The sequence below is a fragment of the Leptodactylus fuscus genome, chromosome 3 (genome assembly GCF_031893055.1).
Source record: "Leptodactylus fuscus isolate aLepFus1 chromosome 3, aLepFus1.hap2, whole genome shotgun sequence".
NCBI classification, from domain to species: domain Eukaryota; kingdom Metazoa; phylum Chordata; class Amphibia; order Anura; family Leptodactylidae; genus Leptodactylus; species Leptodactylus fuscus.
This window is the reverse complement of record NC_134267.1, coordinates 17,847,980-17,861,390: the sequence shown is the minus strand read 5'-3', so window position 1 is coordinate 17,861,390 and position 13,411 is coordinate 17,847,980. Positions and strand designations below refer to the sequence as shown.

The following is a 13,411-nucleotide window of genomic DNA, read 5'->3' as shown; positions in this document are numbered from 1 at the left end:
GAATGATGGGAGGTGGTTTTGGAGGCGGATTCTGTCTCAGAATTGCACCTGCAAGTGTGAACCTCGCCTTTCTGTCCTAGTTTTGCTGTCATTTTGCACGTGGTGACCGTAATGTCAGATATTTGATACCCAGCAGTACAGATAGCAGATGACCCCGGTTCGGATATCTCGGTATTTGGTAACGCACCTTAGCCGGAGCGTCTATATTGCCGATCGGACGACACGTGCTGGGCTCAAGGTGAGCGGTAACGTTACTGGGTCCTCGGGGTCAGCGGCGTCTACACACGGCGGATTACTTCTCACGTTTCTACACAGCTCAATTACGCTAATGTGATTCAGTGATCTTTCCGGCCCACCTCGGATCTGAGGCGTGAAATGACATTAGCATTATTAATAAATGGAGGAACAATCCGGTGAAGTGTGGGAACAATGGCATCTCCGAGTAGCGCAGCCTTACAGGACGTCCGTGTGTATACGGCACCCTGACTACGGTTACTGTACCACAGATCTAAGCCGGATCCATCACCATTACTGATCCCTTACTTGGTGAATCCATCACGTAATATTCCTAATTTGTCACTTCTCTCCAATATTTCCCCCCTGCCTATGGTTTTTCTGATTTCCCTCCACTGAGCACTGAGCATCTCGAGCTTAAAGGGATCCTATTATTAAAACTCAATTTTTTTGTCCCTAACACGCAGGAATAGCCTTAAGAAAGGCTATTCTTCTCCTACCTTTAGATGTCTTCTCCGCGCCACCGTTCCATAGAAATCTCAGTTTTCGCCGGTATGCAAATGAGTTATCTCGCAGCACTGGGGGCGGTCCCCAATGCTGCGAGAAAACTCTTCAGCACTGCCTCTCTGCGCATCTTCTTCCGGCGGTGGCTTCAAATGTCTAGGCCTCGGGCAGACGACTGTGCATGCCCGCCGGTAACAAGAAAAATGGCCGCATACAATACTGTGTAAGCGGCCATTTTCTAGTGGCCCGGGCATGCGCAGTCGGCTCTGACCGAGGCCTAGAAGATTGAAACCCAGGATGGAAGAAGACACAGGGAGAGGGTGTTCCAGAAGAAGATGGAGGCGGCGCTGGAGATTTGTTTCGCAGCATTGGGGACGCCCCTAGTGCTGCAAGAGAACTCATTTGCATACAGACGAAAACCGAGATTTCTACGTAACGGCGGTGCGGAGAAGACATCTAAAGGTAGGAGAAGAATAGCCTTTCTTAAGGCTATTCCTATGTGTTAGGGACAAAAAATTGCGTTTTAATGATAGCATCCCTTTAACCTGCTAGGATAGGTAGAGGCACCAAAGCTCCAGCGCTAGTGATGTACCGTGACCCCAAAGTCTTAGGAAAGTGGTTGCTAAGTGTGAAATTTTGACTTATGGGTGCTTCAATCTCTGGGTGGTGACTTCTGCTATGGAGGACTCCAGTGAATTATTATATTACACTGAGACCCCCAGGAATAACGGGGACCTGCCCCCAGTCAGTGTGGTGTATTATACCAGGGTGACGGCATGTGGAGACGACTGTGAGGTCTTCTTCCTTTGCAAATTTTGGCCCTGTGGAATCTGCAGTGGAAAAACAGAGCTGCAGCTTTCTTCTATGTGAGCCTAGGCAAAGAGGTGGAAACAGTCAGGCCCAGAGGTTAGCATTGTAGCCTTGCAGCACCGGGGCCCTGGGTTCAAATCCCAAATAGGACACCATTTGTCTGGAGTCTGCACGCTCTACCCAAGTCTGCTGGGTTTGTGCCAGGTTCTCCTTTTTGCACCCAGACTTCAAAAAAGGATAAAAAAAAAAAGTGTCCCATATTATTAAGATATTGCTCCAATATCCAGAGGGGGGACACATTGTGGGGTTGGATCTGTAGTGCTGCCTATCAACTGCTATACTGGTCTGTCCAGACCGCCGTATCCCGTGTAGGTGAGGCTGAATCCTGTATCTATAAGGGTTACATGCTCACATAGGGTAAGCCACATCCAGCCAATATCCTGCCCGCACATGGCCTCCAGTAATCGCATGGTTATACAGTATAATCCGGCGATCCTTGGTGGCCACACGTGGCATCGGGGATGATAGATGTGTATCGTTATTGGCTACGTTCCTTATATGATGTATTATGACTTCGTGTTACACGTCTGTTCTGGCTTTGATGACGTCGCGGGTGGTGTTAGATCTGTAATAGTTGTAGATCACCATTTCTTGGCAATGGTTTCTAAAACAAATATGACTTGGGCCCGGTTCACATCTGCGCTCGAGCCATAGCCATAGGTATTCGTGCAAGCAGCTGAACACCAAGGGGTTAATATTCGATTGGTGTACAGCCACTTACAGGAATACCTATGGCGGGGAGGTATTCGATCTAATATGGCGGGGAGGTATTCGATCTAATATGGCGGGGAGGTATTCGATCTAATATGGCGGGGAGGTATTCGATCTAATATGGCGGGGAGGTATTCGATCGAATATTACTCGCTCATCCCTACGTTATAGTCTTTGGGGTCTGCGGGTTTCCTTAGGTGACGGATATGTTTCCTTTCGGTTGTTCCCCAGGAGGACTCCCCAAACAGAAACCTGAATGTGAAGTGGTCCTTATCACTATATGCAGCCTGGCCTCATCCTGTACATAGAGACTTCTTCATGGCTATTAGGGCGTGTGGACATCCTAAAGGGGCTCCTCAATGTCCCAGCATCACGAGCCATTTCTGATCCAGTGGTCCCGAGCTATCTCATGGTCGTTGTGTAATACTACATGTCTCCTTCAGGGGTGCCGTCTTGAAAGGCTTCCTCTGGTGAAGCTAGACTCTTTTAGTCCAGCTTCACATCTGCACTAGAGACTCTGCCGCAAAAACGCCAAAAATTGATGGAGAGAGAAAGAAGTCCTGCACGTTTTCAGTATAAAAACCGTGGACACCCAGCAGACCCCATTACGTTTGTGGGTTCACGGATACCTGATATACCGATCCGGCTCCCATGGTTAGACCCTGCCTTATCCCAGCCATGTGACCAGCGCCTTAGCCCTTCCAGGCACTTGCCTACTGAAGTTAATCTCTCCTGGAGACCGCCATTGTTCTCCGCCGCGATGGTTGTGCGGGGATTGATAGGGCGGCTAATAAATCGTCCTCATCCAGATTTGTGAATGAACAATTTGTTTCTCGAGCCCCTTTTTATTTATGTCAGACCATTAATGCCAAGCCGGATAATGTCTTCACGGGCACAATAGCTTCTGCCTGAAAGGCTGGCTGGCACCTGGCGCCGCGCGGCTCTTCATGAGATTCCAGCAGGGAGAACCTCGTGCCAGACACAATCCATTGTAGGAAGAAGCGACAATATCCTGCCTCGCTCAATGGTGACAAGTGACATTTGTGGTTTCCACAATCTTAATAAGCAGCCTATTGGCAACGCTGGCCCGGAAAGAACAGCTCACTTAGTCATAGTGCGAGCGGCCGCTATAAAGGGCACCGGCCGGCTTGGGTGGCCAGTGAGATGACCTTTAGTTGTGTGGGAAGGAGCTGCCAAAGATGGAGGCGTCAATGTGTATCATGAACAGGCCCTTATGATGTGTATCCAGATTTGGACATGGGTCGCCCATCAGTCGCCTTCTTTATTATGGGTCTTGCTTCTGTATCGGGGCCCCATCTGCCTTGCACCATTTTAAAATGGGGGTCTATTTAATGTGATAGAGGGACCTTAGTGATCCTTGGGGTCAACTACTACCACTGCAGCCCCCATAGCTATGCCCCTGGTGGTCTCTTTCGGTTGCTTTTGCTGCCCCTCCTGACCCCATATACACATGGATGCTGAGCCCGGCCATGTATTCTCAATGGGGAGAGGGAAACATCAGCCGGCATATATCCAGCAGTGGTTTATCTACTGGGTTAAAGGGTTTTTTGGGGGGTCTTTGAGAGTAATGTCTCCTTAGGATACATCATCAGTATCAGATTGGTGGGTTCTGACACCCCGAATCCCCCACCAGTCCACTACCTGAGGAGCGCCGCTATTTACCGAATACCAAGCGCAGCGTTGTATATTATATATATGTATAGGCCACATGACAACTTAATGTGATGTCACGGGCACTTGCACTTCAAGCGGCTGATCTGTGTCGGTTCCGGGTATCCGCCGCACTCATCTGAACGCTTCAGCATTCCCTGTATTGGATAAGCTTACATACTAATACTATATATGCCAGGCCCTTATAGGTATACAGAGGGAAGCGGGGGGAGTCTTGTACCTGAGTCGGGACACCCCCATATGGTCAGCTGGTTGGTTGAGCGCTTTTAGGCTCCATTCACACTGTGACCTAATAAGCGAGTGGGGCAGAAATGGAAGAAGAATTTGGATCAGGAGTCCGGCTCAGATTCCTCTTCTATTTCCACCCTTAGGGTAAGTTCACACGGGGTTTTTTGGTCAGGATTTTAAGGCCGTATTTGCCTCAAAATCCTGACCAAAAATACAGATCCCATTGAAGTCAATGGGAGCCTGCTCCCGGAAAAAGAAGTGAGGTGCTCATTGTTCAGGCCGTTTCACCTCGCAATTCGGCCTGAGGACACTCGCTCCTCCGGACTAGGCCCATTCATTAATCCGGAGCGGAGTGCGCGGCTGGATGTTGGTACAGTGCACCGGCATTCAGTCTCGGCTACTCGTATTTTGGACCGGAATCTGAGGCGGCCTCCACCTCAGCTTGCGGTTCAAAAACCCCTGTATGAACTTCCCCTTAGAGTCACCATTTGTTGGTATTGCAATATTGCCTACGTTTCGATGCCTGTTTGTTATGGTCTCCTTTATCTGTGGTTTTCTTGTATCTCCACAGGCATTTCAGTAGGACAATGGAAGAGCTTGTCCATGACCTTGTGTCAGCACTGGAAGAAAGCTCTGAGCAGGCCAGAGGATGCTTTGCCGACACCGGAGACCATTCCCGAAGCATCTCATGTCTCCTTAAGAGGCAAGCAAGGAAGCGTCGAGGAAGGAAGAGACGTTCCGACAATACTCATCACCCATGGGAGACGGGCCACTGTCTCAGCGACGGCTCAGACTCCAGTCTAGAAGAACAGAACAAGGACTACAGGGAATGTGTCGGCAATAACAAGAAGGACAGCGACTCGGACGATCAACTCTTATTGGCCAAGAGGAGACCGTCCTCCACTATCAACAACATCCGCAGTAAAAGGCCGCTGTGGCACGAGTCTGACCTAGTGGTTGATACTTTGGGAAGTAGAACCTTACGAAGAAGACGGAAAGTGAAAAGAATGGCCATCGACCCTCCTGCGGATGTCGCCGCCGCCTTGACGTTGTCTCGTGATCAGGCGATGGACAATGACTGCAAATATTACCAGCACCTGGAGATATCCAAGAATAAAGTGAAGAAACGCAAGATCGCTCCTACTAGGCACGGACCCGAGGTGCCCGATGAGGGAGTGGTGGTGGAAGGGGAAGACATCGGGCACGGAGCCAAGGACAAGATGGACTATGAAGAGCAGAAGGGATCGGATGAGAACATGAGCGACAGGTGGTGTTGGGGGGGACAATATGTGGGAATCTAAAGATGCCTTGTTATTAGTGTATGGGGGTGGAAGAGAGAATCCATTGCCCCTCTCCCCAAAACTGTGATCGCCAACATTCAGTTATCCGATACGTACGGGGAATCACTGCACGCCAATGGGAAAAACTGACAATGTCCTCTTTAAAGCTGCTGCAGCACTGTGATATTTCCCGCTTCTGCTTCACAGGCCATAGGATTGGTCACATGGCCTATTTATGGTTAGGACCTATTACAGTGAATTGTAATACCAAGCATAGCCACTATACAATGAGTGGCTCTGTGTTTGGGGATCAGTGAAGCGGGAGCAGGGCTTGTCCAAGTGCTGCAGTGTCTTTAAAGGGATCCTATCATTGGAATCCATTTTTTTCTGACTAACACATAGGAATAACCTTAAGAAAGGGTATTCTTCTCCTACCTTTAGATGTCTTCTCTGCGCCGCCGCTCGATAGAAATCCGGGTTTGCTTCGGCGTGCAAATGAGTCCTCTAGCAGCACTGGGGGCGGGCCCAATGCTGCGAGAGAACTCTCCAGCGACGCCTCCATCTTCTTCAGGAACGGGCTCTACCTGCGTCTTCCGTACTGGCTTTCAAACTTCTAGGCCTCGGGCAGAGCCGAGTGCGCATGCTCGGGCCACAAGAAAATGGCTGCTTACACTGTAAGCTCGTGTAAGCGGCCATTTTCTTGTGGCTGCTCACACAGTAAGCTGCCATTTTCTTATGGCCCAGGTATGCGCAGTCGACTCTGCCCGAGGCCTAGAAGTTTGAAGCCCAGGACGGAAGAAGATGCGTCAAGACCCCGTTCCTGAAGAAGATGGAGGCGGCGCTGGAGAGTTCTCTCGCAGAATTGGGGACGCCCCCAGTGCTGTTTGAGCGCTGAGGACCACCCCCAGTGCTGAGAGAGAACTCATTTGCATACAGTCGAAAACCTGGATTTCTACCGAACGGCGGCGCGGAGAAGACATCTAAAGGTAGGAGAAGAATAGCCTTTCTTACGTCTATTCCAACGTGTTAGGTAGAAAAAGAGTATCCAATGATAGGATCCCTTTAAACAGCTGAACAATAGGGATTCTGGGTGTCAGACCCCCACTGATCTGATATTGATGACCCATCCTAAGACCCCAGCACATGACGGGTGTGCATCTGATTTGGGGCCACGTATTGTAGGGAATGCAGCCTGGGTGACATCCATGTGTGATCCAGGAGCACTTTTATATGTAGTTACCTCTATGGTGTCTTCCGATCGATTCCGTTCCGATGAAATGTCACAGGATAGGACCTGCTCTATTTTCTTCGGAACGGACCATTGGACGGCATGAGGCCTCATATCTTGACTATGTGAATGGTGGGGGTTTGACATCCATGACTCTTTCCAATTGACTGTTTTAAGAGTCTGCCAATGATATCATGTTCATTAGTCACTTGATACATCAGCTCAGTCCTATTCAAGTGAATGAGGCAGAGTTGCAATACCGAGCACTGCCACTATGCGATGTATGGCGCTGTGCTTGGTCTTCACTGAAGAGGTTACAGGTCACTTACCTGAACAATGTAGTCTCTTCAACCAGCTGATCCGTGGGGGTCCCAGGTGTTGGACCTCCTCTGATCAGAAAGTGATGACTTATCCTAAGGACAGATCATCGATATATGGGCCCCGTAAAACCCTTATAAATATTGGTAGCAAGTCCTATAGGACAAGTCATCAACAGGGGTCTGATACCTGGGACCCTGACAGGTCAGTTGCTGCAGTGACATCATATTTATTTGTCACATGACCTGTTCACAGCTCAAGTGAATGGGGCTGAGCTGCCATAAATGCATGTGATCAATGAAGATGACATCCTTGGCACGAGGAATGAATCCCTGTTATGTGAACAAGTCCTAGCGAATGAATTTTGCAGAATATATATAATAATAATAATAAAAAATATATTATATAAAAGAATATCTAATAATATATTATATATTTATATATTATATTAATTATAATAATAATAATAAATAATAAATATATTATATATTATATTAATTATATATTATTATATATTATATTTAATATTTCCGATTTTGCATGTGATATATGGCTGGAGGAAAAAATCAGAAATGGGACAGGGTCGCCCTCGGTGCCCTACAGATAATCCGCTCACCTTATATAACCTTTTTTTCCAGGCTTGCAGAAATAATCATTCCCCTTTCTTGGGGCTCTGACGTCTTACGTGCCGCAGGAAGGTCTCGAATGGCTTTCTGCGTCAGGCCCCGCTCCCTTCTGGAGCCCTCGTGTCCTGGGATCAGACTGAATAGCTCGGCATTAGAAAGGAGCAGCGAGCGTTTGATGGCGGCAGATAATAAAATTCATCAATTGTGTCAGCACCTCCGTGCAGGCGCATCTGGCTCCTTGTCAGCCTCCCATTAGATTCCTGAGGTTTTATGTGCCAAAAATAATCCGCTCGGTTGTTCATAAAACCCCCGCTGCTCCAGCCCCCATTAGCAAACAACTTTTCTTCCCTTGTCTTGGACATTGAATAGAGGAAATAGTTGACTCTGATTATTTTCTATTTTATTTCATGATTATTTATTTTTTTTGTGTGTCTTTTGCAGTGAATCCAGCAGTATCAGCAGCAGCGACGCCGGCTTGTTTACGAACGATGAGGGACGCCAAGGTACGGGAAGGTTTCTCCTCTGCTCGCCGAATTAAGTCTAATTGAAAGGCGCTAATTAGGGAAACGCTTTACACCTTCTAATTAATACTGCCGGGGAAGACCCAGTATTGCTAGAGTGTAATCCTCCCATATACATAGTAGTCTTTTTACGTTGCTGGGCTGTACACAGGGAGACATGGCGGATTCTTGTATATAGAGCGACATAACAGAATGCTATAAGGGATATATGGTATGAAAGGGGTCGTCCCCATCAGCGATCATATTCATTGTATAGATCACACAGTATTTGCCATTTACAGGCAGGATATAGGGAAGAGTTGTGACATTTACTTACTTAGTAGGGCTCCATCTGGTGGTCAAATTGTATAGCAATCTGCGCGTCCATTTAAGGAGCTGGGTGCTTATGGACGCACATGCTCAGTCACTTCTCCCACAGCCTGTAATCTTCATATTGATGCGTAATGAGGGCAGCCAATAGAAATAACTTCTTAGGGCGGCTTCACATCTGTGCCCGGTCTCCGCGTTGCAGGTTTCCGTCTCCTGCCCGAGAAACTGGACAGGAGACGGAAAGCGGCAGTCAGTCTTATGGGTTTGCAAAGTGTCCGCCCGTGAGCGTCTTCTGGTCTCCGTGGCGAAATCGTTTATTTTAACTGGACATTAAGGACTTTGTGTTCAGTTAAAAAAAAAACAAAAAAAAAAAACAGTTTCGCCGCGGAGGCCAGAAGACGCTCACGGGCGGACACTGACTGCCGGGTTTCCGTCTCCTGTCCAGCTTCTCAGGCAGGAGACGGAAACCTGCAAAGCGGAGACTGGGCGCAGGTGTGAACCCGCCCTTACCCCTGCTGTTCAGGGAAGGAGCAGAACCTCAGCCGTCACTTAGCATGGCACCACCTGGTGGTCAAAGTGTATAGTAATCTGCACATCCACGTAAGGAGCTGAGTACTGGCGGACGCACATGCTCAGTCACTCCCGCCATAGCTAGGTGTCTGCATAGTGATCCTCTGCTCAATAGAAATAACTTTCTGGCCTGCTTGTCAGGAGAGGAGCGGAGTCTGTACAGTACAGGGGCGGGATAGGTGCAGGGAAGTAGGAAGGGACTAGGAGGGAAGAGACTGATCGCACCCAGTGTCTGCACACAGCAGCACGAAGGACATGTGGAAGGGAAAAATAGTAAAAATACCTTTCGTGTAAAAATGGTTAAAAGGGATTGTCCAGGATAAGCGGTTTTTGGTAAGGAGGCCGGGGAAGGTAAAAAAAAATAAATAAAAAAAAAATACAGAAAATAAAATAAATCGTACGCACCTGTGTCCTGCTGCTCTGGTGTCTTCTTATGGCAGACAAGACCACTGAGACCAATTGGTGGCCTAAGTAAAGGAAGAGGGACGTCACTTGTCATATCCCGTGTCCTTCCCTTAGACTGGGACCGCGATGGGAGACGCCAGAGCCCAGGGGACAGGTGACCGAATGTTATCATTTGCCTCAATGGCTGTTTGACACTGATCACACAATTCTGGTCCTGTTTAGAATAAAAAAAATAAATAAAAATACTTGAAGCTCTTTCCTATACAGGGCTGTAATGTGTTAATAACCCTTGTTGTAGGTGCAGGAGAGGGAAATAACCCCCGAGTGACCCGGGTAAATCAGTTACTTAATTTCTTCCATGCCTTGTGATTCCAGGTGATGATGAACAGAGTGACTGGTTTTACGAGAGCGAGTCCGGCGGAGCGTGCGGCATCACCGGGGTCATCCCATGGTGGGAGCAGGACGGGTCAGCAGAGCTGGAGAGGGAGCTGCCTGACCCCGTCTTTGAGAGTATCCTCACCGGCTCCTTCCCCCTCATGTCCCAGACTGCTCAGAGAGGTCAGTGCGCTCATACAGACGTCTTCTATCTCTCATCTGTCCCTTGGAAAGAGCATTGGTAACGTTGTGTTGTGTGCTCCTTAAAGGGGTTGTCCCATTAAGGACACGTATCCCCTATCCACACGATTTTGGGTAAGGTTCAGATTGCTTGGTGTTTGACTGCCGAGTCCTCCAGTGGATGGGAGAAGTGAATGGAGGGCTGGGCACGCAAACACACTGGGGCTTCAGGAGGGCTTTCCCTGATCACTGTTGGATCCCCATCGATTATACCCTTACCCTATATCCTGTGGATAAATGTCCTTAAAGGGGTTTCCAGCCTCAAATCTGTTTTTTTCATACTGTGACCTATCCATAGTACACGTCCTGAATATGTGATTTGTCAGGGTCCAACACCTGAACCCAGCGCAGATCAGCTATCGCAGGAGCTCCCAGGTACCAGAAGCTACTAATAGATGGGGAGCACATGCAGTGCACCTATTCAGGTTATAGGAGCAATGCTGCACTTCCCTGGAACAACCACCGTGCAGCGGACAGATAGGAGCCGCATTGTCAGTTCACAAGCTGCTTTCAGTACTTAGCCATGGAGAACTTGTTTCCCCCTGGATGAGTGACATTGACACTGATATTGGGTCGTCGCTGCTTCCACCAATGATCTCCAAAATAAAATGACTCTATAGACACATTAGGCCCCTTTGGCACCGCTTGGAGCTTTCTGTCACTAGAAATCTTACAAGGATGTGAAATTTCTGAGTCGTGTCAAAGGGGTTTAATCTTTTATTCTGGAAATTCGTGATGGTGATGAGAAAATTTCACCCATGTGATCAGGTATCTATGACCATGACTTGCTCCTTTAAGACATAAAACTATTTTCCTTTGCTCTTTCTTATCCAGCAATTTGACAATAGAGATAAGTATTTTTTTTTTTTAGGATTTACATGTGACCTACATACTGACATCCATCTTCTGTGTTTAGGGTTCCAGGCGAGGTTGAGTCATCTCCACGCCATGCAGGCAAGAAGCGTAAGGAAGTCGTCATTGAACCCGAGTCCTCTGGTAGGTGGTAGTCTTTCTTTTACTGTGCTGCAGTCTTCTGCACAGCAGGGGGCACTGCTATACATGGAGGGGCCACATCCCCTTAAATCTCCTAGTAATATGTCTTGTCTTGACTATGAGATAGGGAACCCCTTTAAACTTGCTGATCGGTGGGGTACAACTGCAGAGACCCCAATTGATCATAGGATGTTCACACCCTATTTTCAATAGAGCAGAAGTTCAGAAGTTTATGACACCAATGGGTATTGCCAGAGGTGACTTAAGAAGACCATATCGGTCATCTTCAGAGCGGTGGCGGACATTTGTAACCTGCCGCAGACATTTGTGACTTGCTGCTCTATTTAGACTGGATTGCACAACACCCTAGTTATTGTGATCAGCGGGGGACCCAGAGATCAGCCCGAAAGTTACCCCCTATCCTGTGTTATTAATGAATTACCTTTTTAATGGGATTTTATGGGACTTACTTATTGAGGACCTATACTTATTATAGGTGATCAATACATTATCGATGGGGGTGTTATACCTGGCGTGACAGATCATCTGTTTAAAGAGGCTGAAACTTCTGCTGATGGCCTTATATTCATCAGCAGCTCAGTCCCATTCAAGAAAATGGGGCTGAGGTGCAATGTCAACCACAGCCCCTATGACATGTATAATACTGTGCTTTGTATGCAGTGAAGAGGGCGCTGCACTCACCTGAACGATTCGGCTTTTTGAACCAGCCGACGTGCGGGGACTACTTATGTGGAACCCCCATCAGTCATATATTGACCCATCCTAAGTCCTGGACAATCCCTTTAAAAATGCATTACTTTGCATGGGAGAAATAAGTGAGGTGCAGGATTACATGATCACTTCTTGTGAGGATCAGGAGCTTGCAGCGTCACCTTCTTTATACTTGTCGATGTGTAGATGTGCTTTGCTAATCTATCTATCTATCTATCTATCTATCTATCTATCTATCTGTGTGTGTGTGTATATATATATATATATATATATATATATATATATATATATATATCTCACACATATAGAGACAGATTATCTATCTCCCTTCTATCTACACACACACACACACACACACACACACACACATATATATAAATACATATACAGACTTTCTACAGATTGTGTTGTAATATAATGTCAACTACTGTAAATTTCCCTCACTCCATGACAGTGTCCGGCGCTGGGCTCGCTCTGTATCGCCGCTTGCCGTAGTCTATATCAGCGCGGAGTTAATCTATCAGTTGTAATGGCCCCTATAAAAAAACAAAATGAGATTGCAATAAGCCCAGAAAATGGGCCACAAATCCCGTGAGCGGTCAGATAGTCAGTCAAGCAAAAATAAAAATGGATGCCTGTGATACACGGGTATTTCTCAGCACTGAGTTATAGGCGGTCAGAGATCAGAGGGCAGCGTGTTAAACCGTATTACAGCGCAGGTCCCGGGACTCGCCGCCTGTAAATGAAGAGACTATTTCATGGTGTTTCTCTTTTTAATAGGACTATAAAGACCCCTTTTTATATGAAGCCCCCTCCCCCTGTATTTTTTAACAAAGGATAAAATATTGTGCTAGGAATTTCATGGAAATTGTTTTTAGATGTGATGTATTACGATATTGGAAAAAATTAGATACTTTGTTACCGCAACATACCCTAGACTAGGTCATCAGTATAGGATCTGTTTGGGGGCCGACACTGGGACCCCCACATCTTTTCTAGCAGCCTCTAGGTAAGTAATAGAAGCGGCGCAGCAGTATAGCGGTGGTCCGAGGACATTGTATCCCTGCCCCTATTACTTATATAGGAGCGCAACTGCATGTGCTGCCCACAGCTGATCTGCGTGGGGTCTGGATGTTGGACACCCATAGATAATATACTGATAATATATCCAGTGGTTAGGTCATCAGTATGAAAAAAATCATCCATTCATTTCAATGGGGAAAAAAACTTGCATGTGTTCGCAATCGTGCCGTGGCTCTCCACTCAATAACAGGCATAGTGCCATATGCTGCTTAGAGGCTGTGATTTGTATCGCAGATCAGCCCCATTCACTTGAATGAGACTGAACTACTTCTGCACCATGTGACTGATGAGCGTGAATTCGTTAGCACAGGGCAGAGGCGTGAGTGCTCCTGGGTGTCAGACCCTCTTCAACAACATATTGAATATGCCGTCCAAATTTAAAGGGGTTTCTGGGATTTATATGTGGTTAGGTTATTAGTATATGATCAGTGGGGTGGAGGAGGGGGGGGGGGGGTGTCTGACATCTGAGACCCCCAGAAATCAACTGGTTAA

At 47.3% G+C, this 13,411-nt stretch overlaps 1 protein-coding gene across 1 annotated transcript in view; it reads left to right on the top strand.

The window, feature by feature from the left end:
* GPATCH2 (G-patch domain containing 2) overlaps window positions 1–13,411 on the top strand; it is a 104,362-nt gene that overhangs the window by 4,100 nt on the left and 86,851 nt on the right. Inside the window, exons 2-5 of the mRNA XM_075267138.1 lie at window positions 4,811–5,506; window positions 8,133–8,194; window positions 9,872–10,054; window positions 11,028–11,107. Coding sequence (XP_075123239.1) covers window positions 4,811–5,506; window positions 8,133–8,194; window positions 9,872–10,054; window positions 11,028–11,107 — 1,021 coding nt within the window. The remainder of the gene's footprint in view (window positions 1–4,810; window positions 5,507–8,132; window positions 8,195–9,871; window positions 10,055–11,027; window positions 11,108–13,411) is intronic.